The sequence below is a fragment of the Geotrypetes seraphini genome, chromosome 6, assembly GCF_902459505.1.
Source record: "Geotrypetes seraphini chromosome 6, aGeoSer1.1, whole genome shotgun sequence".
In the NCBI taxonomy this organism is placed as follows: domain Eukaryota; kingdom Metazoa; phylum Chordata; class Amphibia; order Gymnophiona; family Dermophiidae; genus Geotrypetes; species Geotrypetes seraphini.
The window spans coordinates 3,841,707-3,863,488 of NC_047089.1; the positions used below are offsets into that span (position 1 = coordinate 3,841,707).

At 45.4% G+C, this 21,782-nt stretch overlaps 1 protein-coding gene across 1 annotated transcript in view; it reads right to left on the reverse strand.

Annotated features, from left to right (window-relative positions):
* RRM1 (ribonucleotide reductase catalytic subunit M1) overlaps positions 1-21,782 on the reverse strand; it is a 135,888-nt gene that overhangs the window by 44,155 nt on the left and 69,951 nt on the right. Inside the window, exons 14-15 of the mRNA XM_033949190.1 lie at positions 8,244-8,465; positions 2,175-2,251 (exon numbers count right to left, since the gene is read on the reverse strand). Coding sequence (XP_033805081.1) covers positions 2,175-2,251; positions 8,244-8,465 — 299 coding nt within the window. The remainder of the gene's footprint in view (positions 1-2,174; positions 2,252-8,243; positions 8,466-21,782) is intronic.

A 21,782-nucleotide genomic window follows, 5' to 3' on the forward strand; every position in this document is an offset into this window, starting at 1 on the left:
ATAGCCTAGAATTCTTATGCTTTCAAGTGGCTTCTACTGGTCACCAGGCCGCAATGTGGTATAAATTAATATCTGGATTTGTAAATAAAAAACCAAAACATGGTCTTAGAGACATTTGGAGTATTGAGATTAAGCATCAAATTAATGCATCTCAATGGCCACGACTTTGGTCTTGGAGGATAAGATGTACAGTATCTATGAGACAAACATGGTTTTTTCTTTTACTTAGAGCTTTTTGGACCCCTGTTCGTTTACAAAAATTAGATAGATCTAACTGATAGATGTTGGCACTGTCATCTTGAGGCTGGGACATTAGATCATCTTTTATTCTATTGTCCATATATATTATTATTTTGGAAATCAATTTGGCCTCAAATAAATAGGTTGATGGACAATCCAATAGCCTTGACTTATGATACTATTTTATTCGGTACAACAATGAGAGCAAAAAGTCAAATTTCATCATATAACAATAAACTTTTATTCATATTAACTGGAATAGCAATTCAACAAATAACATATAACTGGAAAAATTATGACAGATTAAGTTATAATTTTTGGTGGAATTCGGTATGCCACATATATAAAATGGAGCGCTCAATAGCAACACAGAAGGGTTATTTTGGTAAATTTTTGAAGATTTGGAGACCATTGGCAGATTTTTGTAATGATTAATAACATTTTCCCATAATAAGAGATTGATAAGTAGGGATGTGGGTGGGTATTATTTTATTTACCTTACAATATGTATAAATTACTTTAATGTATTTTTAAGTAATGGGTCAAAATTTCTGAAATATGAAAGGAGGGTTTGGGGAGGAGGGTTATTTTATTTATATTTGCCATGCATATTAAATGATATATATGTTATCAAAAACATAAAAATATGATTATAAATATGATATATTGTACTTAAAGTATTCATGAAGGAAAATCAAGTGTATGTTTATAAGGTTATATGTATTTTCCTGATACACTTGCTGTAATATGAAAAATGAATAAAGAAATTATAAAAAAAAAAAAACATTTAAAAGGATACAATGGTAATTTTTTTTTCAAAATTCTTTATTCATTTTTCCATCTTACATCAAGAACACAATATTACATCATTTAAACCTTGTAAACATCACTTGTATTTCTTCTAACATCTTCTTAAAAACATAGATTTACATCCTCCCTATCCACACTTCCCACAAATATTTTAATCAAAAATATCATATAAATAATATATTCTTATCTATTGATCAAACCTTTAATATAACTTTATACCCTCCCCCCTCCCCCCTATGTATGAGGGTACTTTCAGTGGTTAATGGTGTCTAATCATTGCAATAATTTGTCAATGGCCCCCAAATCTTTTTAAAATTGTTATAATTCCCTCTTTGTATGGCAATTGTTCTTTCGTTGTGCCACATATACAAAATGGAAAGAACAATTGCCATACAAAGAGGGATACAATGGTACTTCAAAAAAAAAAAGCACCCCCATAGAAGATGTTATTTTGGAAGCAACATCTATTTCAAGTCATTTTTAATTCCTAAAACTATAGATTCCAGTGTGAATTCTAACTACTGCATCGTTTAAACTGGTAGCCTTCCTATCTTAGTGGCATTGTTGGGAGACAAATGTAACCTCCTAACTTCAACAATATCTGGATTCTTAGGGTTTCTTGCATCCATCTCAACCAGGCATTAGAAGTCTGCCTATTAGAGAAACATTGCTGGCATCTGTGTTTCACGGGCTAGATAAAGGAGGGCAAGCTATACTCATGCAAATATTTATATCTACTTTAGCTATTTATATGTTTGTCTGCTAGATGTTATGTTAATCAGTTGCATTAGACAGTTTAGGAATGGGCTTTTACAATTGCCATTCAGTTAATTCAGGGTTGGCTCCCGGATACAGAAATGCTTTTAGAAGTTTTCTGAACCTGAGATAGTGGTCACAAGATTGTAGTTGGTTCCAGCATTTTGCTAAGTGATATTGGATGGATCAGGAAATTTGCCTGGTAGACTTTATATTGTTGCATGCTGGAAATTTTAAATGGAAAAGATTTCTGGTGGAATACCTGTTGGAGGCACCCTGAATGCAGCCTTAATGCCTAGTTACAGCTCTGACTTTCCCCATCCATGTTGGCCCACTAGTCCCCCAGGTATAGAAAATGAAGCACTTACTTAGCAATCTTCTCCTTCAAAGATGCCCAGTCCCATAAATCCGTAGGAGTGACTTCCCACATATCATACTGTAAGATCTGAGGAACAAAGAAAACGACAGTCACATATTCAGTGCCTTTGTAAGAGTCTCATATACTTTCACATTTATGTCTTAAATACAATTCAAAATGCTTTAGAAGCAGAAGTTTCTCTACACAATTTCAATGTGCAAGAAATCGTTTGCACTCTTTAATGTTACTGGAGCGCAAACAGTTAAGGCGAGTTTCAAGGGCAAAAAAGTTTCCTTCTGATATGTGATTTCTACATTCAGACTTTACCACCTCGTCCTCGTAGTGAGATTTTGAACGTTATAGCAATATCATGAGGCACAGTGGCTGGACGGCACACAGGGGCATTGGTGTGCTTTTAGTTGGTGTTTTTTTTTGGGGAGGGGGGCTTTTCCTTTCTGTGGTTTGTAGGTTTTGGTTGTTGGGTGGAGGGAGGGTGAAGATAGGATTTTCTACTCTAAAGTTTGGATGCCTAACGTTATCTTTGCTTATTTGTTTTATTATAATTGTCATTTCATATGCATTCTTGCTTGTTAATTGAATACATCATAGCATTGCAGGGGGGAGGGGAGGAGGAGTATATATATTGAAAATCGGGATGACACACATTGTTTGCTTATGCATCTGCGGTTTTATACCTGTTGTGAAGTCATCAATAAAAATTGGTTGTTTTGTTTTTAATTCTTTATTCATTTTTAAAATACATACAATAAGTGGAATACAGTATAAATTAATAATTTTACACTATAGACATCAGTTAAATTTTTCAAGATTTATTCATAGTAATACCCTCCATCATTTTCCACTGAAAGTACATTTATATGTAGGGGGAGGGGGGAGGGTAGAAAGTTGTTTTAAAGGTCTTCAATAGATAGGAATACAATATGTATATGATATTTTGAATTAAATTACTTGTGGGAAGAGTGGGTGGTGAGGGAATAAATTTATAATAATAATAACTTTATTCTTATATACCGCCAACAATCTTGCGACTTCTAGGCGGTTTACAATGAAGATAAATTGCGTATAATCATAATTGAATGAATTTCAAGTGATATGTAAAAGTTTAATATGATGTAATATTGTGTACTTGTTGTAAGATGGAAAAATGAATAAAGAATTTGGAAATAAAAGAAAAAAAAAACCCCCTAAAAACATAGTAATACCCTCCCCTCCCCCAACCCAATTTTTCCAACCTTGTTTACCTCCCACCCATCCCACCTCCCTGGATGTGCATATTATCTAATAACAAACCATAACTATAGGGATTCTACAAAGGAAGTCAATGGGCCCCAAATTAATTTAAAATTTTCACTATTCCCTGATATAACAGCATTCATTTTCTCATATTTATATATTAGACATAAACTTGCCCACCAGAATGTAAAGTTGAGACGATCCCAGTTTTTCCAGTTTCTTGTAATCAATTGTATAGCCGTACTTGTCATAATTAAAAATAGACGTCTTTTATGTTTATCTAGGGGATCTTTGATATGCAAAATAGTACCACAAATTATTATTTCATAAGTTAAAGGAATCTCAGAATTTAAAATATTATTGATATGTCCCCAAATTGATTTCCAAAAAATCAAAATTCTAGGGCAATGGTCTAATGTTTCTATGTCTAGGTGACAGTGCCAGCATCTATTAGATCTAGAATTATCTAATTTATTCAACCTAACTGGGGTCCAAAAAGAACGATGTAACAAAAAGAACCAAGTTTGTTTCATAGATGCTGACGCTGTTCACCTCATCCTCCAAGACCAAATACATGGCCATCGAGAAATATACTGCTTAATCTCAATGCTCCAAATATCCCTAAGAACGTTTTTGGGTTTCTTATTCATAAGTTCAGATATTAATTTATACCCTTGGCAGCTTGATGCCCTAGCATATCTGCTTGAAAACAGAGGAATTGCAGGCTATAAAAAAAAATTTTAAATTACGCCATTCAGGGAACCCTTTCTGAATAGCCTGCTTCAGTTGCAACCATTTATAAAATTGAAATCTTGAGATACCAAAAAGATTGTTGCAACCGTGAAAAATCAAGCAGTTTTCCATTTGAAATAACATCCTCTAATGTTTGCATCCAATCTTTCCTTGCAATTTTTGATCCGCCTATTTGTATCTTGGAGTTCAGCCATAGTTAGGGGAGTGGGTCATTAGAGTGGGCAAACTTGATGGGCCGTGGCCCTTTTCTGCCGTCATTTTCTATGTTTCTAGTGATTGACAAAGATTGTTCTATAGGAATTTCAGTTAAGTATCTAAGATAATGTTATTATCTTTAGCATAACTGGGTAGTTTAATGTCTAATATATGAGACAAACGTATTAGGGACATAAATTTTCCATTCCAAAATTAACCACTCTAGATAATGTTCCATGAGGTCAGGCAGGATCCAGTACATACTTTGACGCAAAATATAAAACTTGTTAAACCTTAATGTGCAAGAACAATTAGAAATATTTTTAAATTTTAAAATTGTATGAATATCAAGTGATATGTAAAAGTTAATATGATGTAGTATTGTGCACTTGTAAGATGGAAAAATGAATAAAGAATTAAAAAAAAAAAGAAATATTTTAAAATGGTCTTTTGGAAATCAATTTGGCCCCAAATTAATTGTTTATTAGCGAATCATGAAGCATTATCATATGATATGATTTTATTTGGTATATCAATGAGAACAAAGAGCCAAATATCATCAAATAATAATAAGCTTTTATTGATAATGACAGGAGTCGCCATACAACAGATCACAAGTAATTGGAAAAATTGGAACAGACTGAATTATAATTTCTGGTGAAATTCGTTATGTCATATTTATAAAATGGAGAGAATAATAGCTATACAAAAAGGGAGTTATAATAAATTTAAAGAGATATGGGGGCCATTAACTAAATATTGCAATGAATAGATACCATTCTACTTTATAAGTACAATTGTGAATGAGGGGATGGGAGGGAAGTTTTTGAATTTTATTAAATGTTTAGTTTAAAAGGAAAGAATTTTTATGTGATATATTTGATTGAACATGACATTGAAGGGATGGGTGGGGAGGGATTAAATTTTATGTATTAACATTATAAATGATAGAATTTCAAGTGATGCATTCAATGTCAATTGTTTAATAATTTTACACTTGTTGAAAGATGAAAAATGAAGAAAGATTTATATAAAAATAAAAAAAAAGGTGGATGAGTGTGTGATCACCAAATAAAGCTATTTCTAAAAGCTTTCTCAGGAGGCCTAGTCACATCTAATGTTGAAATTAGAGAATGACATGGGGACTGTTTACCAAGGTAAACCATGGTCACCGCAGTAAATCCGTAGGAATGGAGACATTTGCAACTGGTTTACCGCAGGAATGGGGACAAGACCTTTTACCGCCACGTGGGAGCGGTGAAAAGTCTTGCTCCTGTGGTTAAAAAAATTGCATCCATGTCAGACTCGGCATCTCCTCCCCAGCTCCTCTTGTGCCTATTTTACTTTCACGAGCCAGCCATGCCACGATGAAGAAAGAAGGAACCCAAAACCAAAGCCTGAGATCAATGTGATTTGAAGGTTAAAATTACCAGACGACAAAAGGTAGAAAAAAAATTATTTATTTTATATTTTGTGATTAGAATATTTCAGATTTGAAATATGTATCCTGCTAGAGCTGGTATTAGACATAACTGGGAACTGCAAAGCTCAGGCTGTGCTTCTTTAGCTTCAAGCTGGCTTAGGGCTCTCTCTCCGACCAGGGGGCAGTTGACCTTGTTTCTCTCCCCTAACACTATTCCTGCCATTTGTGACTGAAGTATTCTGTTAGCTTGATTTTTCTATGTAGCATTCTGTAGTAATTTGTTTTGTTCAGTTTTCACAATACTGTATTGGAGGGGATATTTGTGAAAGGGAGGGGAGACAGGTGTTTTGTTGATCCTTGCTCTGTATTATTTGTGTTTATAAAATGACAATTATACAGAATATTGTCTCTTTTTATACTTTAATAAAATAAGTTCAGTATAAAATCATAACTATTTGAGGCTTGTGCGGATGGGATCTGACAGTTTGCAGGACGGGGACCAAGCTCGTGGGGACAGTCAGGGACGGTGATAGATTTTTTTCCCCGTGCCATTCTCTAGTTGAAACGGCAGCTCCTGTTTTCACATGAAGCTTGGTCCATGGGGTGCTGTCAACAAATAAGAAACAGTAGCCAATATTCTCTCATTCAAAGCTCTATGTGAAATGGTGGTGCTTTTCTTTGTAGTAATATGTTATGCTGGGGAAGGGGGAGTTGACCTATGATAGATATTGGAGGCAAGAACATGGTGTTTGCGATGTTTACAAAACACCAGCCTTAGAGGTCTTTCTTTCTCCCTTCATTTTTGTGGTTAAAATTTTAAAGGTTTGAAAAATTATCAAAGTAAAGAATAAGAAATTAGAAACATTTACATATATTGGGGGGGGGGGGGGTTCCACTATCTTTGGTTTGTGTTTTGATAGGTTTGTGTTTTGGGGTTTTTTGTTCATCTTTTTTTTTTTTTTTAATAATCTTTATTCATTTCCAAACTTTCAAGTGTACAAATAACAAAATAAATAACTTTGAAAAACAACACTTGAAAATCTTCCTACAGTATCATAAAGTATATATATAAACCCTCATCCCTCCCATCATCCCCATTATTACTAAAATAAACAATACAATATGAACCACTCCCCCTCCCTATAGTATATGGTGTATATTTCAATAGAAAAATGGCATTTAATCATTACAAAAGGATGTCAATGGCTCCCATATTTTAATAAAGTTCTTATAATTGCCATTTTGTACAGCTAATGATCGTTCCATTTTATACATGTGACACAATGAATTCCACCAAAAGTTACAATTAAGTCTACTATAATCCTTCCAATTATTAGTGATATGTTGAATGGTGACTCCGGTCATGATCAATAAAAGTTTATTATTAAAAGAAGATATCTGACTTTTTCCTCATAGCTGTTCCAAATAGAACCGTATCACATGATTTTCTAGTAAACAATTTACTTGATCCCAGATTGAGTTCCAAAAGGCTAAAATATAGGGGCAATAAAACAGAAGATGATCTATTGGACTTTGAACTATTCAACTTTTGTAATCTAACTGGGGTCCAAAATGCTCTATGCAAAAGAAAAAACCATGTTTGTCTCATAGACATTGTACACCTCATCCTCCAAGACCAAATTTGTGGCCATTGAGATGCTGAAATCTGATGCTTAATCTCAATGCTCCAAATATCCCTAAGACCATTTTTAGGCTTTTTTTTAACCAATTCACTAATAGTTTTATACCACTGTGCGGCCTGGTGTCCCAGAAAATCCACCTGAGAGCATAAAAATTCCAAACTATATGGAGTATTAAGATTTTTCCATTCAGGGAACCCTACTTGAATGGCCTGCTTCAATTGCAACCAACGAAAACATCTTTTTTATTTATACATACTAATGGCAGATAGCTTAGAGACAGTGGTAACCATCTTTTACTGAAACAATATTTTTTTAACGTTTTACGGTTTCTTTCAGCATGTACAAATAAAGCAGCCAGCCAGCAGCTAGGCCTTTGCTGCCACAATAGCAGAATCTGATCACTCAGATAAATAATCTGAGACTGTGCTAAGTTTGCAGCAACCATTTCAAAGTTTCATACTTGTACCTGTTCAAGAATTTCTCTGCCTTTTAGTAAATTACATAAGAACTTAAGAGTTGCCCTACTGGGACAGACCAAATGTCCATCAAGCCCAGTGTCCTGTTTCCAACAGTGGCCAACCTAGGTCCCAAGTACCTGGCAAGATATCAAAAGACTAAAACAGATTTTATGCTGCTTATCCTAGAAATAAGAAGTGGATTTTTTCCAAGTCCATCTTAATAACGGCTTATGGATTTTTTTTTTTAGGAAATTATCCAAACCTTATTCAATCCTGCTAAAGCCAGATGCGCCAATATGCCCATATATGCAAAATGCATTGCTATGACCAACCACACAGCAATTGTTCCTTACCCCTTTACTGACTGGACACCCCTTGTAAGTTTCATATGGTCCATGTTCTTTGGCAAGGTCACAACTAGCTTCCAAAGCACCATAATAAATAGTTTCAAAGATCTGCTTGTTTAGTAGCTGTGCCTCTGGGCTTTCAAATGGATATCTCATCAGGATAAAAGCATCTGCTAGTCCCTGCACCCCGATGCCAATAGGACGATGACGCTTATTGGAGTTTTCGGCCTAAAGACATGGGTAAAGAAGAGAATTATTGCTTCTAACGTGCACATTATACCAAAGTCTAGGAATACAGAAGAGTGTTAGAGAGGGAGCCAGTGCAGGAAAAAAAAATGATCCTTTATTTTTAAAATGTCTATTCTGCTTAAGACCTTTAATCAACATATTGAAAGAATACTTGGTTCTGGTGATTTTAATGGGATTCTTGAACTTACCATGGCATGCCGAAGCTGCAACCACTTGAAGCTATGCGAAAATCTAACTTGGTAACTAACACGTAATTGTGAGAAAGTACGATCAGGCAGTTTGAAGTCAATGTCTGACAAAGTATACATACCCAATTCCATCCATTCTTTCCATAGGATGCATTTTCCATCAATGCAGATATTCTCATTTCCCCCAAAGAGGACAGAGATTTGATCTTTCAAAAGGAATATCCAACTGAGAGTCAATTTCAACAAGTGCCCTTTGAGTAGACTTTATAATAGGGTTTAATTTCAAATATTGTGGGAGCACAACCCCAATTAGATCTTGCAGCCTAAAAGCACAGTTACTTACCGTAACAGGTGTTATCCAAGGACAGCAGGCAGATATTCTCACATGTGGGTGACGTCATCCACAGAGCCCCGACGCGGACAACTTTTCAAGCAAACTTGATTGAAGATTCAAGTTTTCTATGCTGCACCACGCATGTGCATGCCTTCCCGCTCCACTAGAGGGCGCATCCCTACCTCGTGGTCCTCAATTCACATAGCCAGCAAAGAAGCCAACCCCGGGGAGGTGGGAGGGTTGCGAGAATATCTGCCTGCTGTCCCTGGATAACACCTGTTACGGTAAGTAACTGTGCTTTATCCCAGGACAAGCAGGCAGCATATTCTCACATGTGGGTGACCTCCAAGCCAACCAAAAAAGGGACAGTGGAAGGATGGCAATTTAGGAAAAAAGATTACGCAAAACCGACTGGCCAAATCGGCCGTCGCTCCTGGATAAAGTATCCAGACAGTAGTGTGAGGTGAAGGTATGAACCGAAGACCAAGTGGCAGCCTTGCAGATCTCCTCGATAGGCGTAGACCTGAGGAAAGCGACAGAAGCCGCCATCGCCCGGATCTTATGCCCCGTGACCCGGCCATGCAGCGCAAGACCAGCCTGAGCGTAGCAGAAGGAAATACAAGCCGCCAACCAATTGGACAAGGTGCGCTTGGAAACCGGGTGACCTAACCGATTAGGATCAAAAGATAGAAACAGTTGAGGAACCTTCCAATGAGGCTGAGTGCTTTGAAGATAGAAAGTCAACGCCCTCTTACAGTCAAGAGTATGCAGCGCCACTTCCCCAGGATGAGAATGGGGCTTGGGAAAAAAAAGACAGGAAGCACAATGGACGGACTGAGATGGAAATCAGACACCACCTTGGGCAAAAACTTAGGATGAGTGTGGAGAACCACCTTGTCATGATGGAATACAGTAAAAGGTGGATCCACCACCAAAGCATGTATCTCACTAATCCTACGAGCAGAGGTGAGCGCAAGCAAAAAAAATCACCTTCCAAGTAAGGAATTTAAGTTGAGATTTATCCAGAGGCTCAAAAGGAGGTTTCATCAGTTGAGCAAGAACCACATTGAGATCCCAAACCACAGGAGGAGGCTTGAGAGGAGGATGGACATTCAAAAGCCCTCGCATAAAACGAGAAACCAAAGGGTGGACAGAAATGGGCTTCCCATCAAGCTGCTGATGGAAGGCTGCAATCGCACTAAGATGGACCCGAACAGAATTTGTCTTAAGGCCAGAACGAGACAAATGAAGCAAATACTCCAGAACTGAAGACAAAGAAGCAGACAAAGGTTTGAGACGATGCGAAGCACACCAAGAAGCAAATCTAGTCCACTTCTGGGAATAACATTGCCGCGTAGACGCCTTACGAGAGGCCTCCAAAACATCTCGCACTGACCGGGACAACTGAACAGAAGGAATCAGGTGGAAAGGAATCAAGCCGTCAGATGCAGAGACTGCAAATTGGGATGCAACAGGGAACCCCGACTCTGAGACAGCAGAGAAGGAAAAACAGGCAGAAGAAGAGGCTCCCTGACACTGAGCTGAAGAAGCAGGGTGAACCAGGGCTGCCGAGGCCACCGAGGAGCAATCAGGATCAGATCGGCATGAGTCGACCTGAGATGTACCAACGTTCTCAAAATTAGAGGAAAAGGCGGGAACGCATAAAGGAACTTCCCCTCCCAAGCCAGGAGGAAAGCATCCGCCTCGAGCCGATTCTGAGAGTATATCCGGGAACAGAAGAGAGGCAACTTGTGATTGAGGGGGGAAGCAAACAGATCTATCTGAGGAGTCCCCCAGCGCTCGAACACCTGACGCAACGTCTGAGAATGAAGAGACCATTCGTGCGGCTGCAGAAGGCGACTCAGCTTGTCCGCCAGACAGTTGCATTTCCCCTGAATGTAAACCGCACGAAGAAAGATGTTGTGGCGGAACACCCAATCCCAAAGGCGAAGGGCCTCCCGTCAAAAAGACAGGGACCCCATACCTCCCTGCTTGTTGACGTAATACATCGCCACCTGATTGTCCGTACGTACGAGGACCACCTGGTCCCGAAGCAGATGACAAAAGGCCACCACTGCCAAGTAAATGGCCCGAAGCTCCAGCAGATTGATGTGACATCGGCGATCTGCAGCCGACCAAGGGCCCTGGGTCCGAAGACCGTCGAGGTGAGCCCCCCACGCGTACTCCGAAGAGTCTGTGGTCAGAACCCTGCGATGTAGAGGAGCGAGAAAGCGCAAACCCCTGGAAAGATTGGAAGAGTCGGTCCATCAACAGAGCGAGCGCCGCAAAGAAGGAGTCACTGCAATGAGACGGGAAGCGGGGTCCCGGTCCTGCCGCCACTGGGACGTCAAGGTCCACTGAGGAACCTGAAGATGCAACCGGGCAAACGGCGTGACATGGATGGTGGAGGCCATGTGACCCAAGAGGACCATCATCTGCTTGGCCGAGACCCAGGGTCGCAGGGAAACCCGTTCGCACTGTCGGACAAGCGCCTCCTGCCGATTCAGAGGCAGGAACGAGTGAAGCTGAACCGTGTCCAGCACAGCCCCGATGAATTGCAGAGACTGCGAGGGGCACAGCTGGGACTTGGGAAAACCCTAGACTTTGAAGACAAGTCTGTCGGGTCGCTGCAATAACCCCCTCCCTCGATGGCGCCTTGATCAACCAGTCGTCGAGGTAAGGAAAGACCTGAAGGCCCCTGGACCGCAGGGCCGCCGCAACAACCACGAGACACTTCGTGAAGACTCGGGGAGACGAAGCCAGCCCAAAGGGGAGGACCCGGTATTGAAGGTGCAACTCCCCCACCTGAAAGCGCAAGAACCGGCGATAAGCGGGATGCACCGGAACATGGGTGTAAGCTTCCTTCAGATCGAGGGAGCACAGCCAGTCCCCCTCGTCGAGCAGGGGGTACAGAACTGGAAGGGAGAGCATCCTGAACTTCTCCTGAACCAGATACCGGTTGAGACTTCGGAGATCCAGGATCGGACGAAGGTCCCCGGTTTTCTTGGGAACCAAAATGTATCTGGAATAGAATCCCCGGCCCTGCTGGCAAGGGGGGACAACTTCCACTGCCCAAAGGCGCAGAAAAGCCTGTGCCTCCGACAACAGCAGAGCCAACTGTGCCCGGTTCGAAGGACACGCGCTTGGTGGATTGTCGGGAGGTAACTCCCGGAAGTTGAGGGAATAGCCATTCTCCACAACGTTGAGGACCCAAGTGTCCGAGGTGATGCATGCCCAGCTTTTGAAAGTAAACGCATAATTCAAGACTCGATTTGCCATCATTGAATTCTAGTACAGCCGCCTCCCAAACTTATCCATAGTTCTGCCTTCGCGTCCTGGCGGGACCGCTGCAGAAACCCGGGAGGGGTGAGATTTTTTAAGCGAGGACTCCACCAGCAGCGACTGGTGAGACAACAGAGCTTGCTCAAACCCTGGACACGGCACCATCCGGTACTTGGATTCCATCTTAGACGGGACGGCCGTAACCGCATATGGGGGTCTCCAAGTTCCTAAGGAAGGCCTGACGGAGCACCGGGTTCAAGGGGAGCCGGAGGGACTCCCGGGGCGGAGAAGGCAAATCCATTTCCTCCAAAAACTCCTTTGTGTATTTGGAGTCAGACTGGAGGTCCAAATTGAGCGCCCGTCCCATATCCTGCACGAACCTCGAGAATGAAGAAGGGCGAGCCCCGTCCCGATCGTCCGGAGGAGTAACCGAACGAGACTGGCAGGCAGCTGAAAAGGAGGGCGACGCCTCACGAGAATAGCGAGGCTCACGCCCAACACCTTGCTCTGAACCCCAAGAGGCAGCGCCCAGAGAACGTGCCGGGGTCGAGGACCGACGGTGCCCCAAGGACCCCCGCGGGGAAGACCTAGGGGTGGGAGGCACTGGAGCTCGCCGATGCCTCGGAGACGGGTCCCGGGACCCCCCCTCCAAAGAACCCTTCGAAATCACGGCGGCCCGGACCCCCAACCAAGGCGATAAGAGCAACTGAGGGTTAGAGAGAGACAGCTCCGAAACCCGGAGGGCCCCGACAGCGTGGACAGCTTGGGAACGCCCCCGCCTCGGGGGGGGAGTCCTGGGTACGCTTCGACAACCTACGGGGCCCCGCTCATGCTGATCTGGCTCCCGCGAGGTCGAGGCAGGCTGCAGGTGGGCCAAGGCCGAGGAAAGCTCTGAGGATATTAAAGCCTGGAGCATGTCCTGGAACACAGGTACCGCCATCATGGATGGCATCTCAGAGGACGCAGTGCATTCCATCGAGGGAGACCTCGACATTGAGTATTCCCGAGGGGTGGAAGCACGCACAGAAATCTTGGAGGACTTGGACGAGGTCAAGGGCGGCGCACCCCCCCCCCCCTTGCACAGCCGGATCCCCCGAGGCAACTTCTTCGCTGGCGTTGAACCTGAGGAGGGAAGCGGGGACTTACCTGGAGCTGAAGACTTCGAGTTGAGGCCGAGGTCTTGGATGTCGAGGACAGTTGAGGCGGGGCCGAGGTTGCCGAGGCCAAGGCCGGGGCCGAAGTAGAGGTTGGGACCGAGGCCTGCTCAACCACAAACAGGTCCACCATGCGTGCCCGACAGTGGCAGAGAGCCCGGGATTGAAAAGTCGCGCACTGGGGGCACGAATCCGTAGAGTGATCAGCCCCCAAGCACAAAATGCACCACTGATGAGGGTCGGTGATCGACAGCAGCCGATCACACCGGGTGCACTTCTTGAAACCGGACAAGCACCTTTTCCATTTTGCAAAAATTATTGCTAACACATCCATCATGTATGGTCATTCAACTCTGTCAAATGCCTTCTCAGCATCTAACGATACCAAGAAAGCAGGTGATTCTAAAGATTTTGCAATTTGAAGCATCTGAAAACACAACCTGGTATTGTTTGAGGAATGTCGTTTTGCAAAGAATCCAGTTTGCTCAGATGCAATTAATTTCGGCTACACATTTGCTAAATCTACTTGCCAAAATTTTAACGAAATTGGTCTATAATTGCTTACATCAGTTGGGTCTCTATGTGGTTTAGGAATTACAATCATAAACCTTGATCTAATACATGACTAAATACACAATGTAAATGTGTAAGTAAAGGCCCTGGAAATGTTTATAAAATTCAACAGTATATCCCTCAAATCCAGGTATTTTACTTGATAGTCTTAATTATTTCCTCCTCTGATATTGGTGAGTTTAATATTTCTGTATCATTTTCTGGAAGTTTGGGACCATTTAATTTATTCAAAAATGACTTACAGGCTTCCTTCCATTTACACACTCAGAAGCTTTTCATAGAATTTCATAAATTGTTTTGAAATATCAGCATTTTCTGTAACAATCGGACCTTTCCCATTCCTAAAAGCAGTAATATGTTTCCTATTTCTATTAGCTTTTAAAAATGTTGCCAATAATTTACCTGCTTTGCTTGAATGTTCATAATAAACTGGCATGACTTACAAAAATGACTGTATCCATGATATGCTGTTTAGCTTGTAAGCTCTTTTGAGCAGGGACTGTTTTCTTATTCTCTGTGTGCAGCGCTACCTGCGTCTGGTAGCGCTTTAGAAATAACTAATAGTAGAAGTAGTAGCATATGGTCCCGGGAACTGTCTGATGCTCAATGGCAATTCATGTTCTGAAGCTGTCAATCTGCTTCTATGAAACAATCTTAATTCTTTGTGATTAGACGTGTAGTATGGACTCCTGTTAGCTCGGTGGCTTGAAGATGCGATCAGTGGTACATCAGAGTCTGTAGGGATCTGTTCCATTGAATTTTCAAACCTTGTGGGAGGAATCTGAGGTCTGAAGGAGAATGCTCTTCGGTATATTAAATCAAGAATGGCAACGTCGTCCGTGGCAGGAGTAAATCTATGGAATCTTCTCCCTGGCATCCTGAGGTCCTGTCTAGACCGGTTACAGTTTAAGAAAACTGTAACCGGTCTTCCTTGGAGAGAGATCCCAAATGAGGAATTTCACTGGAGATTGATGATGTAATTTTCCTGCTAGCTTTAGTGGGCTAATGTAGTGTATGGAAAGTATTTTATGTATGTTGTCCTCCAAACCATTGTGAACGCTTTATTTTGTTAACCGCTTAGTTATTGGTGATCAAGAAGTTTAGAAATAAATAAAATATTTTTCTTTATGTTGATCTTGTGGACATGAAAAAGGAACATTAGATCATATGTTATTCTATTGCCCTATGGCCTAGTGACAGGCAGGCAGGGCTTCCCACCCTGCGGCAAACAAGCAGGCAGGGCTTCCCACCTCAAGGCAAGGCAAGCACGAGTTTTTCGCTTCCTGCCTTGTCCCACGCCGCTATGTGAATGGTACGGGACAAGGCAGGAAGTGAAAAACTAGCGCCTGCCTTCTTGCCGCTCTGACTCTGCCACTGCTACTTAGGAAAAAGCAGGAGGGAAGGGCAGGAGGCTGAAAGCTCCTGTCCTACAGTGCTAAACCGCCATTCATGGAGCAGCACGGAACAAGGCAGGAAGCAAAAACCTCATGCCTGCCTTCTTGCCGCTCTGACTCTGCCTCTCGGGTGAAGGCTCCTGCCCTACACAGCACTGGACCACCAGAAGAATTAAGGTAATTAGGGGACCTGCCTGCCTGCGATGGGGTGGGGGGCCCTGCCTGCCTATCATTAGGCCTGCCTACCACTAGACCCAGAATGATGTTTTTGTTTTTTTTTCGTTTTAAGTTTATTCATTTTTCATATAACAAGTGTACCACTTAAATTTATACAATTTCATTATGTACACACTCGATATTCCTTCATACATTACTATATATATATTATATAATCTTTTACTATAATCTTGAAACAGTATATAATATTTAATAAGCATACCAACAATTTCTCAATTATAAACCCATCCCCTCCCCTTCCTTTGGCAACTGCATATAATACAACAAGATATATTGATAAATTATTTATATTTTAAGATGAATAAAATAAACCCTCCCACCCCCCCTCTTATCAATATCTTATTATGGGAAAATTGATTTGGGGACCATTAATAGATTTTTGCAATGAATGATATAATTTTCCCATAAGATAAGATATAGAATGATGATTTTTTAATTATATTTATGATGGTGTTTTTATATCAATTATTTTTAACCTACGTTTTAATCGATAGTAATGTGTCTGAAACTGTATTTTAACTAATACTGCATTTGATCAATGTATGTAGTAGAGTGTTTTTGAAATTGTATTTTTCTGCTGAAATGTTTCAGTTCTTCTTTTGTGAACCACCTAGAACTGCTGGTGGGGCGGTATACAAGAAAATAAGGAGAAATTAGGTTCTTACCTGCTAATTTACTTTCTTTTAGCTTCTCCAGACCAGTAGAGGTTAACTTTACGATTGGGTATATATCTAATCATGACCAGCAGGTGGAGACTGAAAACAAAACTTTGGGACAGTATATCCTAGCCCCTCCTCTCTATTTCCCTCAGTCTGCCGAATAGCCAAGCAGAACCAAGAACTGGAAAACAACAGAGAGAAAAAACAATACTCCGAAAGGAGTAACAAAAACATACCCAAAAATGCTGTTGGAAAATGCAGAGGAGAAATTCCCGAAGGAAGAAGGTCCCCACAGCTCGCCAGCTAAGCCAGCCGAGCCACAGCCGCTGTTCTTCAATACTCCCCGGCCCTAGAAAAATACTAGAACCCGCAGCAAAAACCAAAAACTGCCCGCGCAACAGCCCCAACAACAACAACAACAGACAGGGTGGGGACCTCTACTGGTCTGGAGAAGCTAAAAGAAAGTAAATTAGCAGGTAAGAACCTAATTTCTCCTTCTTTAGCACTCTCCAGACCAGTAGAGGTTAACTTTACGATTGGGACGTACCAAAGCAGTCCCCTCACGGGCGGGACCCCCGAAGGGCCGATACCAGTACACGTTCACCGAACACCGCGTCCCGACGCGCCTGAACATCTACCCGATAATGCCGAACAAAAGAATGCAAGGAGGACCAAACCGCAGCCTTACAAATATCCACCAGAGGCACAAGCGACGACTCAGCCCAAGAAGCCGCCTGACCCCTAGTGGAATGAGCCTTGAGAAACTCCGGAACCGGCTTCTGACTCAGAAGATAAGCGGAAGCAATCATCTCCTTGATCCAGCGCGCAATAGTAGCCTTAGAAGCGCCAGCCCCCCGCCGAGGACCCGCCAGAAGCACAAAGAGATGATCGGAGCTCCGAAACTCCCGGGTCCTCTGCACATAAGCATGGAGGACCCGACCGACATCCAACTTGCGCAGCTGTCGTTGCTCAGAAGAACCCTCCCGACTACCCAAGACCGGGAGGACCACCGATTGATTGACATGAAAAGGAGAAACTACCTTCGGCAGAAAGGAAGGAACAGGCCGCAAAACAACCCGCTCCTTCGAAAACTCCAGGAAGGGAGCCCTACAAGAAAAAGCCTGTAGCTCCGACACCCGTCTAGCGGAAGTAATGGCCACCAAAAAGACCGACTTCAGCGTAAGGTCCTTCAACGAACAGCCATCCAACGGCTCGAAAGGAGGGCGCACTAGAACAGAGAGAACCAGATTGAGATCCCAAGAGGGAACCGAGGGCCTTATGGGAGGCCTGAGCAACTTGGCCGCCCTAAGAAAGCGAATCACATCAGGAATGGCTGACAAACGCTGACCTGTCACCAGCCCCCGAAAAGCCGACAGGGCCGCCAGATGAACCCGAAGAGAAGACCAGGCCAGGCCCCTATCCAGGTCATCCTGCAAAAACTCTAGAATGTTAGGCAGAGAAGCGCGAAAGGAGACCACTCCCCGCGCTCGGCACCATTCCTCAAAAAGACGCCAAACCCGTACATAAGCCCGAGAGGTAGAAAGCCTCCGGGACCCCAAAAGTGTAGAGATCACCTTGTCGGAATATCCCTTCTTACTCAGGCGGCCCCTTTCAAGAGCCAAGCCGTAAGACAAAAGGGAGACGGGTCGAACATGGGAATGGGACCCTGCGTCAGAAGATCGCACCCGAGAGGCAGAGGAAGAGGATCCGCCACCAGATGCCTCACCAGATCCGCATACCACGGACGACGAGGCCAATCCGGAGCCACCAAAACCACCAGCCCCGGATGGCGAACAACGCGAAGCAGTACTCTGCCCACTAATGGCCAAGGAGGGAACACATACAACAGCCCCTCCGTTGGCCACGGTTGGACCAGAGCATCCAGACCCTCGGCCAGACCGTCCCTGCGACGACTGAAGAAGCGGGGTACTTTGGCGTTGCCACTTGTAGCCATCAGATCCATCAGGGGCTGCCCCCAAGCACGCACTAGCAACTGAAACGCCTCGGCGCCGAGACACCACTCTCCCGGATCCAAGAAGTGACGACTGAGGAAGTCCGCCTGAACGTTTTCTACCCCGGCAATGTGAGAGGCCGAGAGGTCCAGAAGATGCGACTCCGCCCAAACCATGAGCCGAGCCGCCTCCTGCGCCACCAGAGTGCTCTTGGTGCCCCCCTGACGATTGACATAAGCCACCGCCGTGGCATTGTCCGACAGGACTCTGACCGACTTGCCCAACAAAAGGGAGTGGAAAGCCAACAGCGCCAGCCGGACCGCCCTGGTCTCCAACACGTTGATCGACCAGGAGGCCTCCTCCGTGGACCAGGTTCCCTGAGCTGAGTGACCCAGGCACTGGGCCCCCCAACCCAGGAGACTCGCATCCGTAAGGAGCACCGTCCACTGCGGAAGATCCAGACCCACCCCCTGAACTAGGTGAGGGGTCCGGAGCCACCAACGCAGACTGCAGCGCGCCAAGCCTCGCAGGGGAACCGGAACATCCATCCCGTGCCTCTGGGGAGACCACCTCCGGAGCAGAGCATACTGGAGAGGACGCATGTGGGCCCGCGCCCACCTCACCACGTCCAGGGACGCCGCCATCGACCCCAGGACCTGGAGGAAATCTCGCGCCCGAGGACACCGGGACGCCAAAAGCAGGCGAATCTGAGACTGCAATTTGCTCACCCGGGCCTCTGGGAGGAAGACCTTCCCCAAGGAGGTGTCGAACAGCACCCCGAGGTACTCCAGACGCTGAGCCGGAACCAACCGACTCTTGGAAAGGTTGACCACCCAGCCCAGCGACCGGAGAAACTCCACCACCCGAGCCGTAACCCGGGAGCTTTCCTGCAACGACTTGGCCCGAATTAACCAGTCGTCCAGGTAGGGGTGTACCAGGATGCCCTCCGACCGCAAGGCTGCCGCGACGACCACCATCACCTTGGTGAACGTCCGGGGAGCCGTGGCCAGCCCAAAGGGAAGCGCACAGAACTGATAGTGCCGACCCAAGATCGCAAAGCGCAGGAAACGCTGATGAGAGGCCCGAATAGGAACATGCAAGTAGGCCTCCGTCAGATCGAGAGAAGTGAGAAACTCCCCCGGCTGAACCGCCAGAATGACCGACCGCAGCGTTTCCATACGGAAAGAGGGAACCTTGAGAGCCCTGTTGACCCCTTTCAAATCGAGGATGGGCCGAAAAGTCCCCTCCTTCTTGGGCACCACAAAGTAAATGGAGTACCTGCCCGTGCCCCACTCCGGGGGGGGCACCGGAACTACTGCCCTGAGATCTAGCAAGCGCTGAAGGGTCTGGCGAAACGCCAGCGTCTTCCCAGGAGTCTGACATGGAGAAGCGAGGAAAAAATCCGGCAGAGAGCGGGCGAACTCCAGGGCATAACCGTCCCGCACCACCTCCAGGACCCACTGATCGGACGTGATCTCGGCCCATTTGGGAAAAAAGTCGTGCAGCCGGGCCCCCACCGGAACCAAGGGGGGCGCCGGCAAGGCGTCATTGTGCAGGACGGGAAGCGGGGGAACCGGCGGAGGGATTCCCTGCCCCCCGACGGGCCCCCCGAAAGGGCTGCATGCGCTGGAAGAACCGACCCCGGGAAAACCCCGGAGACTGGAAAGAAGCAGCCCCACGCCCAGGGCGATACTTGCGAAATTCCCACAAACGCCCCCGGGCCGCACCACCCCGAGACGCCGGGCGGGCACGGTCCTCCGGCAAACGGGGAACTTTCGAGTCCGACAGAGTCTGAATCAACTTATCCAAGTCCTCTCCAAATAAAAACGACCCCCGAAAGGGAAATTTAGTAAGCTTAGCTTTGGACGCAGCATCCGCCGCCCAAGCGCGCAGCCACAACACACGCCTTGCGGCCACGCCAAAAGCCATGGACTTAGCCGAGATCCGCACCAAGTCATACAGAGCATCCGAGAGGAATGAGGCAGCCATCTCAATCTTCGCTACCTCCTGATCCACCAGAGACCAGTCGTCAGACTCTCGATCCAAGACCCGCTCCGCCCACCGAAACACGGCGCGAGCGACCAGTCCCCCACAAATAGCCGCCTGGACCCCAAAGGCAGAGACTTGAAAATTTTGCTTAAGGATGGTCTCCAATTTGCGCTCCTCAGAGTCCCGCAAGGCAGAACCGCCCTCAACAGGCACGGTATGCCGCTTGGAAATAGCCGAGACCACCGCATCCACGACTGGCGAAGCTAACGTAGCCCGATCCCCTTCAGGAATGGGATACAGGCGAGCCATGCTGCGCGCCAGCCGAAACGGCGTCTCCGGCGTTTTCCACTGCTCAAGAATAATATCCCGAATATCCTGATGCATAGGAAAAGAGCGGGAAACGGACCGGATCCCTCGTAACAGAGGGTCCCCCACACGCGGAGTCTCCGGCGGCGCGTCCTCAAAACGCAAAGCCGAAGAAACCTGTTGAATAAGGTCAGGCAGCTCATCTCTCTGAAAAAGGCGCACCACGGACGCCTCGTCACTGGAGAACGGGAAACCCGACAACCCGCCGCCAGCTTCCGTCCCCTCCAGAGGGTCCTGGAATTCCTCAGAAGGGTCCAGGTCCTCCTCCAGACCGACACGTTCCTCCGACCACAAATCCTCGTCCCACGACACCCGCGGACGCTTGGACAAGAGAGGCGGCGGAGGGGACGTCACGTCAGACGAGAGAGGCAAAGCCGCAGGGAGCGCGGAGGAAACCCCACCCCCCGAGACCCCCTGGGCGCAACCGGGACCCCCAGCCGCCTGAAAATAGGCTTTGCATAATGAAAAGAAAAAATCAGGGGAAAAACCCCCCCGAGGGTCCCAAGGGACTCCCTGCCACAGCAGGGGACCCAGCAGAAACCTGCCCCTGCTTAGCCAAAACAGGGGGAAGGTCACCTGAGGTGGAAGACAAAATGGAGGGGCCAGACAGAGAAGATGGCGTCTTTCCCGCCAAAACAGCTCCCTCCACAGCCTGCAGCGGCTGAGAGACCTGAATAATCTCAGCCGCTAAAACAGGCAAGCCGGCATCAGCTGTCAAAATATCAGCTGAGAGGGAATCCTCTAAAACCCGACCGTCGGCGGCTCGGGGAATCCCTCCGTGGGCGGACGGAGAAGACCGGGCTTCTCCACCGTTCCCTGCCGACTCGCGAGGCACCATCGGCGGGGAGCTCTGGGCGCCTGCAGCCGCTGCCGACGGAGCTCCTCCACCGCACCGGCCTGAACACCGCTTGCACAGGCCGGCCGCGAGTGCCTCGCGTCTGGAGCACAATGAGCACTTTTTCCCTTTAGAAGTGCTCATTGCTCCATACGCGACCTAGCTGTAAAAAAGTGCCGGTTAGTTGAAAAAATACAGTAAAATACAGTTTTCTTAAAGGGATACAACCCTCCAGACCAGCACTACCTCAGGATTTTTTTTTTTTTTTTTTTTTACAGAACAGACTCCACAGGCTCTCGAAGCAATATGCCTTGCTTGATTTAGGGGGCAAGG